At 32.8% G+C, this 21,243-nt stretch overlaps 3 protein-coding genes across 4 annotated transcripts; 2 read left to right on the top strand and 1 right to left on the bottom strand.

Annotated features, from left to right (window-relative positions):
- The first annotated feature begins 966 nt into the window (after positions 1 to 966).
- On the top strand, positions 967 to 3,430 carry LOC116765742 (S-formylglutathione hydrolase). Of its 2 annotated transcripts, none has more exons than XM_032655334.2 (5): positions 967 to 1,128; positions 1,927 to 2,150; positions 2,397 to 2,642; positions 2,764 to 2,983; positions 3,065 to 3,430. In XM_032655334.2, the coding sequence occupies exons 2-5, from the start codon at positions 1,936 to 1,938 to the stop codon at positions 3,245 to 3,247; spliced, it is 864 nt and encodes a 287-aa protein (XP_032511225.1). In that variant the 5' UTR covers positions 967 to 1,128; positions 1,927 to 1,935; the 3' UTR covers positions 3,248 to 3,430. The 2 variants fall into 2 exon arrangements, with proteins under 2 accessions (XP_032511225.1, XP_032511233.1); XM_032655342.2 differs by having other exon boundaries at positions 985 to 1,157.
- Positions 3,431 to 3,459: 29 nt separating this feature from the next.
- LOC116765736 (presenilins-associated rhomboid-like protein, mitochondrial) lies at positions 3,460 to 7,788 on the bottom strand. Its single transcript, XM_032655323.2, has 9 exons — positions 7,584 to 7,788; positions 7,288 to 7,480; positions 7,079 to 7,207; positions 5,704 to 5,866; positions 5,373 to 5,468; positions 4,587 to 4,711; positions 4,413 to 4,514; positions 4,081 to 4,178; positions 3,460 to 3,679 (listed from the first exon to the last, which is right to left on the bottom strand). The coding sequence occupies exons 1-9, from the start codon at positions 7,628 to 7,630 to the stop codon at positions 3,589 to 3,591; spliced, it is 1,044 nt and encodes a 347-aa protein (XP_032511214.1). The 5' UTR covers positions 7,631 to 7,788; the 3' UTR covers positions 3,460 to 3,588.
- Positions 7,789 to 11,829: 4,041 nt separating this feature from the next.
- On the top strand, positions 11,830 to 18,107 carry LOC116766653 (sodium-dependent phosphate transporter 1). Its single transcript, XM_061526941.1, has 10 exons — positions 11,830 to 11,959; positions 12,409 to 12,987; positions 13,105 to 13,350; positions 13,442 to 13,624; positions 13,694 to 13,849; positions 13,933 to 14,423; positions 14,728 to 14,945; positions 15,404 to 15,589; positions 16,873 to 17,019; positions 17,456 to 18,107. The coding sequence occupies exons 2-10, from the start codon at positions 12,795 to 12,797 to the stop codon at positions 17,544 to 17,546; spliced, it is 1,911 nt and encodes a 636-aa protein (XP_061382925.1). The 5' UTR covers positions 11,830 to 11,959; positions 12,409 to 12,794; the 3' UTR covers positions 17,547 to 18,107.
- Positions 18,108 to 21,243: the final 3,136 nt, after the last annotated feature.

The raw sequence follows: 21,243 nt of genomic DNA, 5'->3' as shown, positions 1-21,243 counted from the left end.
ACGCTAAGGAGATTGCAATTTTTTTTATATTTCTGTGGTATGCTATTTGTGCGAGTTAAACTACTTAGTCTTGAATTGAGAACCATAATAAGAAACAACTTATTGACAATCACTTGTTCTTTCCCATTTATTCCCCTTACAATAATCCATTTCTTACGACAAAACTAGGTCTTTTTCACCGATAAGAAGAGTTTGTTTTATTGACCATTGTCCTAAATAGTAAAATTTAAGCACAATTTTGAGACAGGCTTTATTTAATAAAATTTAACTGCAATATAAAGTTTTATATAGACGTAGGTATATTGTCAGCATATTTTAGTAAAGTGCAGAAACTGGTGATGAATAACTTATTGCAATAAGCGTAAAGTCTAAACAAAAATAGATTTCGAACGTGCCTCTGTCGTAGACCTTTCCAGGCTTTTCTAGGGGTAATAAGGATTGGGATGTTTGTATACGTAAAGTGCTAAAGTAAAGGAAGCGAATTATGAACAGGGTTAATTACAGCGTTGCCCTAATCTGGTGTAATTTATGTCTAAGAATTGTAAGTAAAATATTGTCTTATGTCTAAGAAAGTACTCCTTATCCACTGATTTTTATCCAATGCTATTCAAATAATATTTGTTGTTGTGAAAAGATCTATACTGTCAATTAATATTCTAAAACCATGTATACAGTAAAATTCTGTTTTATTAATTCTAAAAGGTTTTTAATTAATCGCCCCATAGCTTGAAGAGAATAAGTTCAGAAAAATGTATCTTTATAAATAAAAAAAATAATATCTTTCCAATAGGAATAACAACTTGAGATTTTTAAAACTCCGAGACCAGAGACTTAGAAGTTTACTTGCGACTAATATCTAAATGTTTTTTTTAAATCTATGATATCTATTTTTCACAAATTGTCACACATTTCTTAAAAACATCAAAATATTTGACATGTCTAAATTCAGTTAGTCATCTGTCAAAAGTCATTAAAGTTTTAGTATAAAATTTTTGATTGACTTGAGTTTTGTGTTATCTACACATTATTTAATCAGATCACGTAACAGGTTATAGCCGCCACCGGAACGTTTGCCGGCCAAAATAGTTTTGCGAAAAATAAACTTCTGTTCGTGAATTATTTTATTAAGTGAGTAATTTAGTCTAGAATTGCTTATAGTAAGTTTTTAATAAAAATTGTTAATGCTTATTTTCTACTGTATATAGAAAAAGATAAGTAGTGATTTTTTTTTGTAAGGTACATTATACAAATAACATTATTCAAAATTTGACTTTTGCCCTGGTTCTAAAGTTAGGATTTTTTACATACGATAAGTTTGCATTCGTTCTAAATAATAATATATACTGACAAATCGTCGTAAATCACACGGCGGATCAATATACATGGCGAATTTTTCGCGCCTGACCTTGATTAATAGTCTTCAGTAATCAGTGTGCCTTATAGTTCTGGTTATAAATATAAATTATTAATATGATAGTTTGTAAAGAAATCATAATATATTTATATAAATTGAAGAATACTATGGTTTACATTTGTAACATGTCATTTTTAACTATTATATATATACTAACTGAAAATTTTAATTTATAGTGTATAAAGTATACCTTTATATTTAATTTTATACCACAGACAGCGGGTAGAGATACCAATGAAGTTGTGCAATGTGCTGATCTGAATTGTAATGTTGTTGTAATGTGGTTCTGTCTTATAGAAAGAAATTAACCACTGTGGTCCATTTTGGTGTCTGAAATCCCAACCCTCAGACTTTATAGCAGTTAAATATCTGCTTATATTATTATTATTATAAAATATTCCAATAATGCTTATTTACTTAAGCAAAAAAAAAAAAATTGTGAATAAAATAACCCAAAAAAAATTTTATGACCAGATATGTGTGAAATTAATAGATGAATGTTTTTCTTTCAGAAAGCTACAATGGACAAGTTAGAGCTAGTATCATGTAACAAAGTGTTTGGAGGTCTCCAGAAGGTCTACTCCCATTCATCCTCAGAACTAAAATGTAAAATGAATTTTTCTATATATCTCCCACCTCAGGCTGAAGGTGGAGATGTAAAACTACCTCTCGTTTACTACCTCTCAGGTCTTACATGCAATGAACAAAACTTTATCACCAAATCAGGCTTCCAAAGGTTCGAAAAATATATATATTTTGATAACATATATTACAATTATTAATAAGTATAATCATACCTTATCAATTTATTTCTGTTCTGACCTTCACGTTTGACAAAACAGTTATATATGTATTTTTTTATTGTCTCTTTATAACTTTTTATTTATCAGATTACAGAGGTCAATTTATAATAGATTGGAGACTCAAAATTAAGAATGTTAATACATATTTCGACTTATTACTGAGATATACTTTTTATTAGGTATGCAGCAGAACAAGGTGTTATTGTGGTCGGGCCAGATACTTCTCCAAGGGGAGTTAAGGTACCCGGGGATGATGAGTCTTGGGACTTTGGAGTATCTGCTGGGTTTTACCTCGATGCAGTTAATGAACCTTGGGCTGAAAACTATAGAATGGGAAGCTATTTAAACAAGGAGTTGTATGAATTGATATTACAGGCCTTTTCCAATGTTGTAGATCCTGAAAGGATCGGTATTATGGGACATAGGTATTACAGCTTTCTTTTATCAAAATAATAGTAGTTGATATTCACTCCAAGAAGTAGTTGTTCTTACAATGAATGAAATGTTTTAAAGTTTGGGTATTAAGTAATAACTTGTTTATTTTAGTATGGGAGGCCATGGAGCACTGGTTTCTGCCCTGAGAAACCCTGGTTTATACAAGTCAGTTAGTGCATTTGCTCCTATTTGTAATCCATCTGCTTGTCCTTGGGGCGTAAAGGCATTCACTGGCTACTTAGGCGAGGATAAGAGTCTATGGGCTGAATGGGATGCAACTGAGCTGGTGAAGAAATATGATGCTCCTCCTTTGACTTTACTGATTGATCAGGTAAATGAAGCTAAAATTTTCATATTTGAGGATAATTAATAAGTTTTTGGTATTACTCTAATGAGAAAATTTTGTCTCCAGGGCTCTAGTGATAAATTCTACATTGAGAAACAATTACTGCCAGAAAATCTCGTAGAAGCTTGTCGTTCATCAGGTGTTCCGGTTATTCTTAACTTACGTGACGGTTATGATCATTCCTATTTCTACATTTCCACTTATATTGGAGAGCATCTGGCATTCCACTCAAAAATACTCAAAGCCTAAATGTACAGAGAAAACCAATTAACAATATTTTATATACACAGAAGCAAATATAATTTGTGAATGTGAAAAGATTCTGCTGTGAGTGTATAATAAGTTTTAAATCCTCCATACAAACTAGTTGTACCGTCTGTAAAAACAATCTTGAATTTTACTTGTTACTGAATAAAGTGCATTTATAATTTTTTTTTCATGTTTATAAATAATAACAACAGTTTGAAATGTTTGGTTTCATTTAAATTTTTATGTATATTTTTTGTGAATAACTTTTATTCATATAAGACTAGTCATAATCAAACAAGTTCATATCAAAATAAGGGCATAAAATATTCTATAACAGTTGTTTATCTGGAATCTTTTCTGAGGCTGTGGTAATACTGCTGCAACTTTTCCCTCTTCGCCCAAATTTGTTGAGAACCCCAGTAACACCAGGCCCTGTAAATTAAGCAATATGAGAAATGTTGTCATGTCATCAGAAAATTTTTTGCGAGATTTTTAAACTGGAGTAATCATATGTTTTAATAGAAGGCAACCGGTGCTTAGTCTGTGTTTAAAATATACCATAAAGCATTTTACATTTAAAACATTTATGTAACTAAGCTTGTAAATAAAACATTAATATACTGAAGCCATCAAATTGCTACAGTTTATTGGCGATTCATTAAAAATACATATAAACTTACATACTTATTAGGGCAGTCGGATTACTATTTAAATTATCAATAATTCTAACTAGTTCCTAAAATCAGATAAATGACTGGATCCTAGCATCAGTCAATCAATATAAATATATTGTTACATGTGTGACAAAACAACAGTATGTAATGAATACTCACATTCCAAACAGAGCTCCGCCGAGATGAGCGGCATGATCAAAGAATTTCCACCCAAAAAGAACACCAGCAAAGTCAACGCTCATTATAACTTTTATTGCCTTTAAAAAGAAAAAAAAACATTCCTTAATAACCCACAAATAATTTCAAAACAGGCATTAAAATATTGCGCCGCTGAGTTCAGCGCTTGATTATGATCGAACAAGAATTCGTCTCATATTAGAATTTAGTTTCCAGTACAAAAGCCACGTTACAATGTAATTGTAACCATAAGTCCGGTTCATGTAATACGTGTGTTAAAAATTGCAAGCTATTTTTACTAAATTACCACTTACATTTCCAGCAGCAAATGTGTACATGGGAAGGAATATAATGCTGAGTCTAGTGTCAGGGTATTGTACGCAGACGTAAGACAATACTGACATTATTGCACCTGACTGAGGACAAAGATATAAAAATTACTAACTCGTAAATATATGCACAGTAACGTCGGATTAAAATAATCTCACCGCTCCGAGACTGAGACCGGGCTGATTGGAAATTACTTTATAGATGAAACTCGCAAAACTGCTGATAACACCAGCGCTTAGATACATCGCAACAAATTGCTCTTTGCCAAGAGAAGCTATGGCAGCTGAAAATAAAAAGGTTTTATTGCTGGAATATCAATATAAAAATCATTGTAAGTGTAAGCCTCAGCTTTGTTTATCTTGTATTTTGTTAGTTAAACCTGGAGCTGAGATAGAAAATTAATGGTCTTATTATTAAATAGAAACACATTTACATCTACGGCTGTTATTTGATCATGTTAGCGAGAGGAGCGGGAGCGAGAGGTATAACGGCTAAATCTCTCTACAACCTACTAAAAGACTTAGGCCTGTCCAGAACTCACATCAATTCGTTCTTGGAACGTACTTCGAAGGCAGCCCTAGTAGGTTCTTTTCAAATATGGTTAGGTAGGGAGAGGAGCTTGGACAGTGGAGGTGAGCGTTTAACGCGCGTTAGTTAGGGGCCCCTTAAACCTACACCTGGGTCGCAAGTCCCAGGCACTGTTGAAGCTCCACTCCCTGCAACGCAATGGACCCGGCACCCGCACGGTGAATCCATTGAATGCTAAGAGGTTTCGTCTCTATCAGTAATATATAATATCTGTGCTTTTTTAATCCCTCAGTATAAATTTTTGGTGTGCAAATAAAATCGTAGCACTTTCAAAGCATATTAAACAACAAATGTTGCTTATTTTATAACAAGTCTTTATTGGACATGGGCCATATATAGTTAATTTGTAAACATACCTGGCATAAAACTATAGAGAACATACATGTTTGCTGCTAAATGCAGAGCCGAATAATGACTGAATGTAGACAATACCATAGGCAGACATTTTACAACTGTAATAAATAAATAAACCAATAAAAAAACATTTATATATAAAAAAATAGTACAAACTTTTTGTATTTAGTAATATCAGGTAGACAATTAATTCTATTACACATAAAATTACAATTTAAACTATTTTATTTCCTTCAATTTACATATACATATTTGAATGTTAAATTTTAACCTTAGGCAAATTTTAAATTAAGGTTACTTAATGATGTTCTTTATACACTGCAGTATACTTACCGCTGGACGGGTTTGAACAGAAGTATTTGATCATAAATGGCTGAAATGATCTAACTCGCCAAGCACCAAAGACTAGTACATTTGCAGCAAGGATAGGGTAGAATACTTTCTCACTTTCTTTTAGCGATTTCCACCATTTTTCTATAGGACCAGGATCTGATTTCTGAAACACGATAGAAAAGCTATATAAAAATATCAAATAAATATTATATTGTGGTATTAATTTCTTTTAACAATAGCAATAATTATTTCGTCACTGAATTGTCGAAATTAAAGTAAACACAGTAAATTTTAATCAGCCACATTACATGAGCAGTTGCTGAAATCAGCAAAACTGAAAATAGATTTCCAATCCTAATTTTGGGTGCTAGTATGTGCATTAAGTCCACGACAATAGTTATCTCATATATTATCCATGTACAGTACAGATAACAACTTCTGCTAAATAACTTACACCATAAGCAAATTAACAAGAATTTAACAGACATATTTATGTATTCGCAAATTTTAAAACTCGTTGTGACAGTAAAGCTTACGGCTCTTGAGAAACCAAAATCCTCAATGACCATGCCATCAAGGTCAATAAATATTACGAGCTCACAAACGAACTCACTCGAAATAGATTCGTCGTGGATTTTTACGCGGTAGAAGTGGGAGCGAGAGGTACAATGGCAAAATCTCTCTACAATCTACTAAAAGATTTGGGCCTGTCCAGAACTAATATCAATTCATTCTTGGAACATACTTCGAAGGCAGCCCTAGTAGGTTCTTTTCAAATTTGGTTAGATAGAGAGAGGAGCTTGGAGTTAGATATGGGCCCCTTAAACCTACACCTGGGTCGCAAGTCCCAGACACTGTTGACGCTCCTCTCCCAGCAATGCGATGGACCCAGCACCCGCACGGTGAATCCATTGAGTGCTAAGAGGTTTCATCTCTATAATTTATGCCAAGTTGGACCCAAAATATTATAAATACAAACAATTGTTATGGAGCCGGCTGAATAAACATTCCTCTATAAACTTATATTGTAAATCTGAAAGAAAATACTTTAAGATCTATTTTTAACATCTAAACTCCTCCATAAATTTTTACAAAACAAATATTTATTATCAAGAGTGAAGTTCATATTTAAGCAGAATATTATTATTATATATTTGAGGTTGTAAATAGTCAGTTGATTGGAGTCATCAAGCTGTCATTTTTGATCATCAAATGACAATTGATAATTATATATGAATGAAATCAAAGTCTTTCATATTACAAAATATATAAGACCTTCTTCGTTGAAAATTAATAATCTCTTCTTACTGTGATGTTAATAAAGGAATGTTTTAGATATCTTTTGCTGTAATATTTTTTATATGAGTGTGTTTACCATGTGTGCTGTAAATCTCTTTTGATGGGCATGTAACCAACTGCCTGGCCTTCTGAGGAAAGAAGTAGCATGAGCTCTTAAGTTTTCATACTCCCAAATCACACAACCAGCTAGACTTATTGAGGATACCTAAAAATGTGTAATCAATTTCACTTATTACATATACTAAATAAAGACAAGTTATTCTTTATTTTCGTCCAAAGTCTTACCCCTATAGTAAAGAGAAATGGTTTAAAGAGGGCTCTAGCATATAACGGCCCCGTTTCAACATTTATACTATCTAAAGGATTGGTATCCGGCCCTGGGCGACGCGCACTTCGTCTTGAATTATGAAACGCGCTACGGATTTGTAATCGAGCATTACCCAAATTTTGCGAAGTTTGCTTATAGAATAGTGGCTTGCTAAAATAAATATAACAAAATATTATCTTTGCTAAGTAAAGTTCTCGTTAAACACACTTATGAGGTAAAAATTAGTAGAATATTTTCTTGCTACAATGCTTACCAAAGAACATTTATCTCCGCCGCAGACCAAACATTTCTGAAGAACATATTAATTTCAATTCTTTAATTGTCTCAGTTACATTATTTTGCTATTGTTCAGGAATGGTTGTTTCGGTCAATTATAAAAGGCGCAAAAATAATAAATCTAGATTTTTTTTTGAATCATGTGTATCTGTATGTAATAATTTATTTGACAAACTTCAAAATTGACAAAGACACAAAAGTGATAACTTATATGAGGGTTGCAAGGTTCTAGCTTCGTGTCTCCTCCATTCTTTACGACACTGGCAGAATATACTGTGCACGTCTTTGCACGGATGAAGGCCACATTTAAAACAACCAACCAACGTTCTAGAACTTTATAGATTTTTTAATTTTTTTTTATGCAATAAATATACAAAAATCCTGGCATTCAACGAAAGTATGTTTTGATTCCTGTAAATATATTAATTTTAGTTGTAAGTAAAATAGGGCGAAATAAAAAAGTCGTGTTTATATGAAAAAACGTTTTAAGTGGGAGCATTATCTTTTGCAAAATGTAACTTAGGTAGATATTTAACAAAATATTGAAGGAAAATTATAGCAAGAAGAATAAGAATTGTTTTTGAAAAATTTAATAAATTAAGAAAATTTTAGCTAAATGAATGGAAAATGTCAACGAAAAAACACCTAATGGAAAATCAAAAGTAGCAAGATATGCAATGATACATTTAAATTTCAATAAAAATATTTAGAGTGCCGAATGCAAAATGAATGCATTTATTCAGATCAAAGATGGTTGTTAAAATAAAGCCCTCTGCCCAATATTTATTTTAAAATACAAATCAGCCTGAATCATCTAGACAAATAAACGTGAACTTAAATAGTAAATGGCCAGTTAATCTGATTTGTTAGAGCCTTCATGTTGGTCTGCCAAGTTACTTTACATTTTCTACTTCTCGGTTCGCTGTCGGCTGTAATGTGACATACGATTGAGTGATAACTAATTTTAGATGATCTACTGAAAAATTTGTTTTAGAAAGATAAATAGTAAAACAGAAACAAATTTTGCTATTTAACTTTAACGGACTAATAGTTATGTCATGCAATAATGAGATCTAAGACTTTCGCGAGTTTTATTCATTTAAATGAAACTAAAATTTTTCGGATATACTACGCGTGCTTTATTTTTTGTTAAAACTACATACTCTCGAAATTTCGGTTACTTTTCAGCAACCATGATCATGGTTGTCTTAAGCGAAAGTCTCAGATCTCATTATGTGAACCAGTACGGACTGGAAATCGCCAACAGATCATAAATAACAGGACGAACTGACACACATTGACATCACGTCTGCCCGTGATCACGGTTGCTGAAAATTAACCGAAACGTCGGGAGAATGCAGTTTTAACAAAAAATAAAGCACGCGTAGCATATCCGAAAAATATGAGTCTCATTAAAATTATATCATACACTTGACATAATATTTAATTAGAATCTAAATGAAACTAGTATTATTCGGATTTACTACGCGGATTTTATTATTTAAAAACTACATAATCCCGACGTTTCGGTTACTTTGCAGCAACCGTGATCACGGGCAGACGAGGTGTGAATGTCTGTCAGTTGGTCCTTGTTATTTATCTTCTACCGCCATCGATTTCTTAATTTTCTGGCGTACCGCTCTGGATGCCGGCAGAATGCGCTCACGGTGTCTTGAGGTCCTGCGGTGTGGTTTCGGACATGGGATTTTATATTTTTAAGAACGGGGTCCCAGGTGTTTGATAGATTCCAGCCATCTTCTCTATTGAAATTGGGATGTTTTTTAATTTCAATAGCCTCGCGAATTAATCTCGGTATATACTTGTCTTCCCGAGCGAGGATTTGAGGTTTATCAAAACGAATGTAGTGGCCTGGTTTGTCCATCGTGTGTTCACACACTGCTGACTTCGACGCGCGCCTGTTTTTGATGTCTGAGATGTGTTCCTTAACCCTTGTACCGATGCTCCTCTTCGTCTGTCCAATGTATGACAAGCCACAGTCACAGTCGAGTTTGTATACACCCGCTTGTTGTAAAGGAATGTTACTCTTGATTGGTCTCAAGAATTGGCTCACTTTCTTATATGGTTTGTAAATAGTTTTAATGGAAACCTTCTTCAAGATGTTGCCTATTCTGTCAGTAGCTCCCTTCACATATGGTAGTATCGCAGGTTGTCGTTCAACTGTGGGTGGCTTCAGGTGGTTCTTGCGATGCTGGCGAGGCACAGGCAGGTTGTTGATGGTGAGAGCATGTTTTACATGCTGCAGCTCGGCCTCTAGGTGGTCAGCATCACAAAGGTGTTGGGCTCTCTGTAACAAAGATTTGCCAACGGTAGCTAACTGTATAGGGTGGTGGTGCGAGTTCTGCCGGCATCCAGAGCGGTACGCCAGAAAATTAAGAAATCGATGGCGGTAGAAGATAAATAACAAGGACCAACTGACAGACATTCACACCTCGTCTGCCCGTGATCACGGTTGCTGCAAAGTAACCGAAACGTCGGGATTATGTAGTTTTTAAATAATAAAATCCGCGTAGTAAATCCGAATAACACTAGTTTCATTTAAATGAATACTCGCGAAAATCTTAGATCTCATTTAATTAGAATCATTTATTGTTAAACAATAAATATACATCTCCTTGTTCTTCGTTTTATTTTAGCCTCAAAGTGATATTTTCTTTTTACTGAACTAAGAACCTGAATATTTTTAAGATTGGGAAAAACGAAAAACTAAACTGAATTTAACGACTTTAATAGAGTGTATGTAGTTGCATTTTCGTTGCAACGAATTTCAGTATATATTGTAAAAAGGTGAGCAAGTAGTCTTTAAACATTATGATTTAAAACACAAAGATTTTTGTTTTATTCTAATTACATGATATAAGATATTGTATACCAAAAAACATAATGTCAATATAGAACAAAATACTTTGCCATTTAATTAATGTAAAAGTAATTTTCGGTGCTTGAGGCGAAAAATCAGTTGAGAGGTCATTTTTAATATACCTGAAATTTAATATATACAAAAGTAATATTATACTAAAAAGTTTAGACTGACATTCAATACATAATGTAGCAATCGGACAAATAGTGTATTGCTTAATCAACAATAACTTATTGTTGATTAATCAATACACCATTTCTCCGATTTCTATTTGTTTTTTGCGAAAATACAGTTTGATGATATTATGAGATAACAAATTGGTTTTGTTTAAACGCAAAACTTAAGAACAAAAGAAAATTGTGAAATAGTTTGTTATTAACTTAACTTATGTGTCTTTTATATAGTATTGTAAATTGTCTAGATATTTTTTTTTGGTTCAATTTATAAATGAAAAGTTTGACTTTTTAGGTAACTGTTGGTATTACAATCTTAAACTCCATAGAATATACTTTTTGAAATTGCAATCTTATCAAGTGTGTAGCAAAGTCTAAACTCCAGTGAGTTTATTACAATTCCCATCGAAAAAGGTTCAATATAGAAATACTAGTTTAAATTGAAGTTTTAAGTCAGGGCGAAAATGCCAAATTGCAACTCAAAGTAGACCCTATGAATTCTACTGCTTATTGAAAATAATACAATATATTTCAAAACCTACAAGGTTGTCAGTGCTATTATTAGTATCAATATATCAGATTCACGCTGAAACTGGAACTAAGTAAATTAGCAGACAAAATCTATTTAAGTTAAAACATTTTCTAGCTCACGATATGCTGCTTTGAAGACTTATTGTTTCCCTTTTTCTATTTATGACTTTTGTTTCCTTCAAAATTACCCTAGCAAGTTACTTATATTAAAAAAAATGACGTCAAACGTACAAACTAAGTGGAAAATGGTAGGAAGTCAAAACAAATCGATATATGTTGATATAGCGTTATTAAAATGTCTTCTTAAAGGGCACTAAGTAAGCCTTACAATTACCGACAATCAAATGAATATTTATTAGCCAAGATCGTATATACATTAATATTGTATGAATTGTTTTTGAAAGCAAAACATTTAAGTACCCTACTTAGAGATTGTAATCTAATTTCATAACGTTCATCGTAACAAAAAGCCATAGTTTGTTCAAGGTCAAAGAGTACCTATTTCGTATTCGGTCGTAAACTCGTTATAGCTTGAGAAAACGTGTTTCCAGGGGGTCTTTGCAAATACCCGAGACTATAGACTATGGTACCATTATAACGATGAGAAAGGGGGGTTGTAGAAGTGGGGTGGCGGACTGCGCATGCTCTATTCAGACGACAGGACAGCACGACCCTCGGTAACTTCAGTACACAGCTGAGTTGTTTGAGACGACAAACTACTATTTAAATAGCAGTTATTTATCAGAGGACCAAAAACTCCTTTATATATTAGTAAGTTTTATTATTTTATCAAAAATCCCACATCTTAAAAAACAGTTATAACATAATTTATATTTTATATGGAGTAATTAATCTTGAAATTTAATCTCAATAACCAATGTCTTGAACAGTTCGTGAACGTATATAAAATGTACTTGGTATTACATAATATTAATAAGTAAAGAGTTTGCGGTTTTAATGGAAAACTAGATATTGTATTCTTCAATGTTTTATATCACACTGTTTTAGCGCGAAAGTCGGGTTGAATGGCGTCAGCCAATCGATACACGAAAACCATGTGGTGTCTCTTAAATTGTATTGTACCTTCATCATAAGTAAATTGATATTAATTAGTACATTTAAATATTTACTAATAATATTATCAGTAAATTTGTACAAATATATTCGGTTTAACATGAGAGTCAGTGATGTAATAAAATGGTATTTTTCCCTTCTTCCAGAAATGAAGTCAAAGCTAATAAAACCACACCACCTCCCACAGTTACTTTTCGAACATCTTACTTTGTGACGCACAATTACGATCCAACTTGTTACACATATTTTACTCAATATTTATTGATTATTTAAATTAAACAAACATTTGTTTAAGTACCCTAATAGTAAGGTTTTTTGGGTCATGAATTGTTCACATATTTTTGTACGGAATTGTTTGGATTGGTTAAATTGATCGGAATAGTGGGTTTAATTCATAATTTAGATATTTAAGCCAAGCTTATTTGTTGAAAATAAAACATTATAATTAGGTGCTACAAATATATAATATTATCACTTCAGACTTCAGTAGGTAATGTAAGGTGTATCTTTTACAAAAGATAAAAGAAACAAAATGGATCCGTACTCGAAAGACTTACTGTGGTTAGTTATATGTGGTTTTATAGTAGCTTTTATTTTGGCGTTTGGTATCGGAGCTAACGACGTTGCAAATTCCTTCGGTACAAGCGTGGGTTCCAAAGTCCTCACACTTACACAAGCATGTATTCTAGCGACCATTTTTGAGATCGCTGGAGCTGTGTTAATTGGTAAGTTTTACGTATATTTTTGAAATTATGGAAACATTATTGCAAATTTCTTTAAATTTTGAATGACTGTATTTGGTTGCGTACAATAAAGTGATCTTTTTAATTCTTTTCGTTTAGGCTATAAGGTGTCAGATACAATGCGCAAAGGTATACTGGATGTATCTTTGTATGCGGATGGAGGGGAACGTCTGTTGGCTGCTGGTTGTCTTGCAGCGCTGATAGCGAGCGCTGTCTGGTTGATTCTTGCTACAGGATTAAGCTTACCCGTGTCTGGGACTCATTCCGTGGTAGGAGCGACTGTTGGTTTTACGCTAACAGCAAAAGGTCCGATAGGCGTACGATGGTCCACACTCGGGGCAATAGGTAACAATTTTAATTAGTCTAAATTACATAAACTTAATTTATGTTAATTATTCGGATTCTTGTTGCTGAATAAACAATTTTTATTTTTCAGTCTTATCCTGGTTTATATCTCCTGTGTTAAGCGGTGCAGTATCAGCGTTTCTATATTGGCTAGTCCGTAAATTCATTCTACGTTCTTCTCAGCCAATTAAGGCTGGATTGCACTCACTTCCGTTCTTTTATGGAGCAACAATTGCTGTTAATGTTTTGAGTGTTGTGCATGACGGCCCAAAATGTAAGAAAATATTGTAAGTAATATTTTATTTGTCTTTTTATTGTTTATAGAACTGTTTTTCTGTTTTAGTGTTAGAAATGGATAACATACCGCTTTGGTTAGCCTTAGCCGGTTCATTGGCACTTGGTGCTATTGGAGCACTATTAGTGCGTGTTTTCCTGGTGCCCTACTACCGTCAACGTCTTGTACCGCCACACGTTAACTTTACTGTAGGACTTTCCAATGGTATACCTATGTGCTTAAAGTAGTAATAACAATTTTGTTTTGATAATTAAATGATGTTACTAATGGATATTTTTATCTTTCAGAAACAACACCAGCCAATACTCCAACACATAACAAGAACAGCACCGCCCAACGTCCAACTTCTCTGTTATCTGAAGACGGAAAACTTCTTGAAGTAATCACAGAAAGTGCAGAAATGGTTACACTTAGTGACGCTGATAAATCTTCAGTCGGTGTTAAAGAAATGAATGCCAAGAATCGAGCTTTGTTAGCCACAATGGATGACTGCAGTATTCTGTCTCGAAGCTTAAGTCCTCCAAATAAATCCCGACTTCAATTAATAGATGCAGACCCGCAAATAAATACACTCAAATATATAGACGAAACCCTTAGTTGTTGCAAGAGTTTGGATTCAAATCAGTTGGTAGGAATGGGCGAGAGTTATGATTCAAAGAATGGATTTTTAGGCGATTCATGTGACACAATAGCACGCGGTGAGTTTGGCCGATTATCAGCTTTGATGGCACTACCAACAACTGTAGAATTCGACACGCCACCACCAAGGTTGGACAAGGTATCGTTTTATCTTATAATTTTATTAAGTTTTCACAAATTATATCCCTACAATAATTATTATTGACAAATATAACCGTCTTTCGATACTTAGGACAAAACTACGATACACCATTGTTGTTTTTTGTAAATATTTCCTATCTGATTTACGGAAAAGCTAAATTATAAGGTGCAAGTATCATGGACATTTTAATTGCTTACAGTAAGCGTTATGAAGCAAAAAAAAAAATTGGATGTGGTTATAAGTTCATACCGTAGCAAGAGCTGTCACTTTTTATAGTATTTACAAATGAATTCTGTTCCAGGATCCAGCGGTGGGCAGCGCTTGGAGCATCGAGTGTGACATACGCAGGTCCCGCTTAGCTGCACTTACTCCCAACTCTAGCGCGGCGCCTCTACTGCGAGCGGCCAGTCCTCCGCGCGCCCCACCGGCTGCACCACCAGACACTTTCCGCCTCTTCTCCTTTCTACAAGTTCTCACAGCCACCTTCGGGTCGTTTGCTCACGGAGGAAATGATGTCAGGTACTTTATGAAGAGACTATAAGTTACAACAGAATAGAATACTTCTAAATTAATGATATGCGGTTAGTAGGCGCTCATAGTAATAAAAGAATATATGGCCAACGATTTCGCCCATTGATATTGACTTGCTTCGTAGCTTACTCCGGCTTATTCCTTGACATTGACCAACAACCTATATGCTTTCAAACAGGGATCAAAGCATTAATAAGTGTATGAAATTTTATTTATAATTCATATATTATTATTTTTTTCTTTTAAAGTATTCATCACCATCATCGTCAGTCGTAAACAGTCCACTGCTGAACATCGCCTCTCCTGAATCACTGAGCTCTACCTTCGGCTGTTCCTTCAATCTCGTCCTGCCACCTCACGAATATCATCCCACCGCCTAGCTATAGATCATTTTACACTACGTTTACCGGTTCCTGTTTTAAATGTTACATATTTATATTTGGCAGTAACGCGATAGGACCATTGGTGGCGCTCTGGCTGTTATATTCTGAAGGAGGCGCCCACGCGAAAGCGGAGACACCACTTGCAATACTTGTGTTCGGTGGCGTGGGTATAGCACTGGGACTTTGGCTGTGGGGACGCCGAGTCATTCAGACGGTAGGAGAGGATCTGACCAGCATAACACCCGACACGTGAGTCACTTTCAGTTAGTCATTAGCTGTTTCAATTTGTATCACATTACTACGTGCTTGCCATTTATAAACGCTTCATAATATATGTACATAACCTAGTTTAAACGTGCGTTCATTTAGATTCAGAGATTTAATTTCCAGATGAAAAATAAGTTACGAATATATTTTTTGATATTCACATAACACAAAGTATTGTAGTGTGAATAGTATAGAAAGAACTCAGCGATAGCGATACAGGATTGTTTAAGGCAACCATTTTACGTACGTAAGATGAGTTTGTCATTAATATAATGACAATCAATCAATCATCATCAATACATATTATAAAACAAAGTACCTCGCCGGGTCTGTTTGTCTGTTCGCGATAAATACTACTGCACGAATTACCAAACAGTTATCAGCACTCGATAGCGTGATTCTCGTGAAAGGTTGTAGTATATAATTTGTTAAGTTTTTGTATTTACTTGTGTGTACATTAACGATATTTGTTGAAGATGTCGGGAAAACGCGAGTCGTCTGAGATCTTTTAACGAAAGAGCTGCCTAAAGTCTTTGAGATATAACAAAATAATATATGGTGGAATTGTGTATCTTTTATAATATATAGGTCTATAGAAAAGTCCGCGGTGGCATATGTCTATACCCTAAGGATAACATACTATATCCATTTTACAACTTTAAAAAATTGGTATTCCTGAAGCGTTTATTGGAAAGCTATTTACATAAATACGGTATTAAGTCTTATCAAAATAAATTACTTCGTTTTCAAGCCTACATTAGTATTCGTAAATTACTTTTAAATCATTAAAATGGGGCGTACCATTTGTAAGTTATCATAATATAAGTTTAATAATTCCCAAAATTAAATAGGCTATTTTATATTTTTGGTAAAGAGCTCGTACGATTCCGGGGCTGGTACCTAGTAATAAATAAATAGATCAAATGCAACTATTCTTAAATGTAAGTGGATTGAAGATGTTTCTTATTAAACTATAAATTTTCCATTTAACTTTAAATATTTTTACTAATCAAATTTCATAATTTAACCATAGTAACTAATATTTTCAAATTGATGGTAGGAGGGCCAGTAAACTGTTAGTACCTTTTTACTTTAGTAGTAGAGGTTAAGAATTGGGAATCCTTCATTTAGAGTTATCATATACATACTCTGTTATCAATTTTTGAATTTTTTAAATGTTTTTATTTTATTTTTGAATTTTTTAAATGTTTTTATTACACAGAAGGTGTATTTATTCATGTAGTATCTTTGTGTGGATCTTACAGAGGTTTCACTATCGAGTTGGGAGCGGCTCTGACTGTGCTGGTGGCGTCGAAGGTGGGGCTACCGGTGTCCACCACGCACTGTAAGGTCGGCTCTGTGGTTTGTGTGGGATATTCCTCCGAAAATAAGGTGGACTGGAGCTTGTTTAGGTAAGAAATATTATTGCTTCCTTCGATGATTTGACGTGATAAGATTTTATGACCAATTATATGTAGAGATTAGAAGAAAATATTATATTTCAGTTGCCTAGTAGCAAGAAAATATGTTTCAAACGTTACATATTCTTAAAACAATACTTTAATTAAATAGGGTATTTATAAAAATGTGCTACACATCTATAAAGACACTATCAAGCAAAACTTTTATTGTAGTTAGTAAATATATAGATAGATCTCAATATATAGATAGTTCGGTGAAACAAGTTGAGGAAGTACTGTTTCATATCGTAACAAATTAATTAATTATGAAATATATAATAACAATAATTTTCAATATTCCAAATCCATACAAAAAATATTTAAACCTACAGTTTAGATTATAATATTTTTATATTTTATATATTGATATAAGTATATTTTGTTTAAGGAACATAATATTTGCGTGGGTGGTCACTGTACCGGCGGTGGCGGGAATGTCATCGCTCGCTATGCTTGCTCTTGAAAAATTCGTCGTTTAAAAACAACCTTACATTTTTTAACTGTTAGCTATGGATTTATCTTGAATGTAACGAATTGTTGAAGTATAAAAAATGTATTGATTTTCGGATATTATTTAAGCGATGCGTTAGTTTATTTTATTTTAGTCTAGCTGCAACCCTAATTGTAATTAAATTTTTGAACATATAATTTACAGTCACTGTAGATGCTGTAGATGTCTGCTGCTAGAAATTAAATCTACGACCATAGATTATCATTTTTGGTGTTAACAAAAAAAAAGTTAATTTAAAATTAAATATATTTATATAGATGTGTCACTGTTCGATGTCAGTGTTGTCATACACAATTTTAGAATCCATAGCAATAGTTATTTTCGCGAGTTATCTTCTAGATTTCTAGACCATCGTTTTGTCAACACTATGCTCAGTTGTGAAGTGGACGGGTGAATTTAAAAGAAAAATTGAAATTTGTAGTACTTAATCTCTTGTCAATTTAACTATTATACGTCTTCACTTAAAATGAAATCATTAACCTACATCACATCTAAAAAAATTGTTAACAAAATAAACAAATTCTGATACTGTTGTCTTTTAATTTGACAATTAAAATAATTTGATTTTGACATACTCATTACATAAATACTTTTTGCTTATTAATAATTTAAAATCTTTATAAAAAAAAATACTATAAGCTTATATGAATATCTGAATGAAATTTCGTATAATGAATTTTCGTATTGTTAATAAGTATGATAAAAATATTTTAACGTTACTTTTATAATTTTGATTTCAATAGACAGCTTAGTCACATTTAATATACGAGAGGTGAAAAAGAGCACTTAGTTTGTTAGCTAAACAAGGAATGACCTTAGTATCTCTAAATACTAAGCAACGTTTTGGGTCATCAAGTATATAGAGAAATGGTCATATAGAAAAAATTAAGTGGGTCCATCAGTCCAGATACAGCTATGAGTTTTGGACAGGTCTGGCAGCGAGCTATTTTTCTCAAAACGACCATTGTAAGGGCAATCCGAAGAATAATACTCGTATTATGTATGCCAGCTTTCTTCTTGAAGAGAGCACGAAGATTTTTGAGGATTATTATTCGAATTTCGGGCCCGTTGAAGTTGAAGAAGTTGAAGAAGAAGTTGGTATCTTCTGAATAGTTCAATTTTTTTTTCTTAATTTTATATCCAAGATCTTTCTATCTTTGATGTAGGGTTAGAGTATTTGTTACGCTTTATAAATTTCAGCGATAAGATATTGTTTCGTTATCGTTCTGTGCCACAGTTATGCGTTGCAATGGATCGACAGGCGGCTTCGTAATTAAAGTGTTCCATACAATGATTTTATTACTGAAAAATCTTTAAAATTAAAAGAAATCTCAAATGTCAGTTTAAACATAAGCCCATCATATGAGTTTGGAAAATAGTGCCAGATTTACATCCAGAATTAAAATCAAATGTAGCCTAAATTTAATTTTGAACCTTTCACCACTGACAACAACTTTTTTCCCCTTTTTTAACATAAAAAATTAAATGGGTATGATCTATCTGTAAGATAAATGCAATAACTATGCCCAGAAACTAAAAAACGATAAAGATATCTGTTAGAATAATAATTAACTAATCTTCTTTCAAGGTAACTTAGCACTTAGCTCCACTTTTGGCGGCTGAGGGTAGCCAGGTGGGTTTTAGCCGGTTTAGCCGGTAGGAGTCCGGCATAATCACACGCCTCCCCCCCGGGCGTGTGGTATCCATGAGGATTTCACACCCGTTAAAAAAAAAGGTTATATAAAGAATTATAGTAGGTGATTTGTGTTCAAGTGTGTGACTTGGTAAGCTAACAATGTTCAAAGGACTGAATATATAGTTATTATTATATAAGACAACCCAGATTCTCACATTAATTTTTAGTTTTGGTATTGAGAGTAACATTAAATAATTTTGCTTGCATCTGACAAAAACGATGTTTTTTTTTATACGGGAAACGTGTCTGAATTCTTACAGTGAAATTAAAAAAATATATTAGGAATTAGCGTCCGAATTTACATTTTCTCAATTTGTCAAATAATTGATAATTATTTTTTGATTCACTAAATATACCTCTAAATTTTATGTTGTAAGTAGTTGTGACGTGTTGTAGTTTTAATGTTTTATATTGCGAACAGAAAAATAAAGAAACATTAAAAGGAGAAAAGTTTAAAATATCTATGTAACATAAGGAATAAGTAGTTAAATTATTAGACCATTAAATGATTAAAGTTGTGGTGATAAAGTATTTATATATTTTTATTATAGTTGTGGTGATAAAGAATTTATATATTTTATTATACGTTATGTTAAAATATATAATAGAGATAAGTGTATAATCGTTTTCAATATATAGACATATATTTGATATAGTTTATCCCAAGGGGATATGCAGTAAGAATTGGACAAATCAGTAGAAGATGTTAGACAACACAAATATTAAACCGTAATAAATTATTTTAAGGGCCACAAGAACCAATTAAAAACTAATTCTTGACCAATATAAAACACGTACAAGAATAAGAATTAAAAATAAAAAGAACAAAAATATAAGCTCTTAGTCTCATTTCATTTTTAATCTCATCTATGGTGTTCTCTTAAATTGCATCAATAGGTTCATTGCAACTTTTTCCAGTTCACGTATATGCTGAAAATTCTTACTTTTTGATCTTCAACAGTACAAAAATACTTCATGTTGTATGAATGAATAAAGATGCAAATAAATAGATTTTGGTTTGGGTTCGGCTTATGGTATATCTGTTTAAGTTAAAACAAAACTACTAACCTATATCTGATTTAGAATCTAAAAGTAATGAATTAAAATTACCACCTTTTATAACTCTTCATTCCTCTTCTAGAATGACATTGTTTGTGTTATTGCTGTGTTGCGATTATCTTGATAACTTTACCAACACAAAATGCGCATAATTACTTTTCCTATATCAATAACGTTGCTACAATAAAAAAATACGAGCCTTAAAGGTCTGTTTCACTTTAAACAATATACGCTAATTCTGTTTCACTAAGTACTGTTTTGGTTCCAAGGATACTCTGAAGTTGGGGTAAGTTTATAAATCTCATTGGCTAGACTTCAACATTAATGGCTATGTAAAGGTGACGAAGTAGACTCCAGGAGACAAGGAATCTATTTCATCCGTTCAGGGTCACGATATTACAAGAGAAATTAAATCATCATTCATCTCAGTTTACTCATTTCAGGCATGTCGGTTCTGAATATAAGGCTTAATCTTCATCCGTGCAGACAAACTCTTCTTCAGTGGCAAGTGGTTTTTATTTTCTTCCCCATAGGGAATCTATTTCATGGTAAATAAAATTTTCTGTTAATTTGATTTTAAAGGGACAGCAAATTGACGTTGTTAGATAGAGTGTTCATATCAACAATTATAAATTTATAAGACAATTTACGTCGAGCTAAGGCAGTTCAGATTTCGCTTAACTGTGTATATATCTAGTACTTACCCTGTGATATTTACTTATGAACAAATTAGACACTTTTTGATTCAATTGTTCCATTTAAATAGAGTGGTAATTATAGAAAATACATTATATTTGAGATAGTAGAAATTTTTCGAATGATAAGAAAATACAATTCATACCGGATTGAAAAAACACAATTATATTGACAGAATTATTTAAATTTCGCCTTGGTTTAAGTGCTTGAACCG

This window comes from Danaus plexippus, assembly GCF_018135715.1.
Source record: "Danaus plexippus chromosome 3 unlocalized genomic scaffold, MEX_DaPlex mxdp_30, whole genome shotgun sequence".
Taxonomy (NCBI): Eukaryota; Metazoa; Arthropoda; class Insecta; order Lepidoptera; family Nymphalidae; genus Danaus; species Danaus plexippus.
The sequence above is the reverse complement of the archived record's forward strand: the minus strand, read 5'-3'. Positions and strand labels throughout refer to the sequence as shown.

Excerpts from the sequence above, each read along its gene's own strand:
- LOC116765742 (XM_032655334.2), top strand. The coding sequence starts at position 1,936 with ATGGACAAGTTAGAGCTAGTATCATGTAACAAAGTGTTTGGAGGTCTC. Across the intron at positions 2,643-2,763 it reads ATCGGTATTATGGGACATAG|TATGGGAGGCCATGGAGCAC; the intron begins GTATTACAGCTT and ends TGTTTATTTTAG. Across the intron at positions 2,984-3,064 it reads TGACTTTACTGATTGATCAG|GGCTCTAGTGATAAATTCTA; the intron begins GTAAATGAAGCT and ends TTTTGTCTCCAG.
- LOC116765736 (XM_032655323.2), bottom strand. The coding sequence starts at position 7,630 with ATGTTCTTCAGAAATGTTTGGTCTGCGGCGGAGATAAATGTTCTTTG. Across the intron at positions 5,867-7,078 it reads AGAGATTTACAGCACACATG|AAATCAGATCCTGGTCCTAT; the intron begins GTAAACACACTC and ends ATCGTGTTTCAG. Across the intron at positions 4,515-4,586 it reads CCGGTCTCAGTCTCGGAGCG|TCAGGTGCAATAATGTCAGT; the intron begins GTGAGATTATTT and ends CTTTGTCCTCAG.
- LOC116766653 (XM_061526941.1), top strand. The coding sequence starts at position 12,795 with ATGGATCCGTACTCGAAAGACTTACTGTGGTTAGTTATATGTGGTTTT. Across the intron at positions 14,424-14,727 it reads CACCACCAAGGTTGGACAAG|GATCCAGCGGTGGGCAGCGC; the intron begins GTATCGTTTTAT and ends ATTCTGTTCCAG. Across the intron at positions 17,020-17,455 it reads GTGGACTGGAGCTTGTTTAG|GAACATAATATTTGCGTGGG; the intron begins GTAAGAAATATT and ends ATTTTGTTTAAG.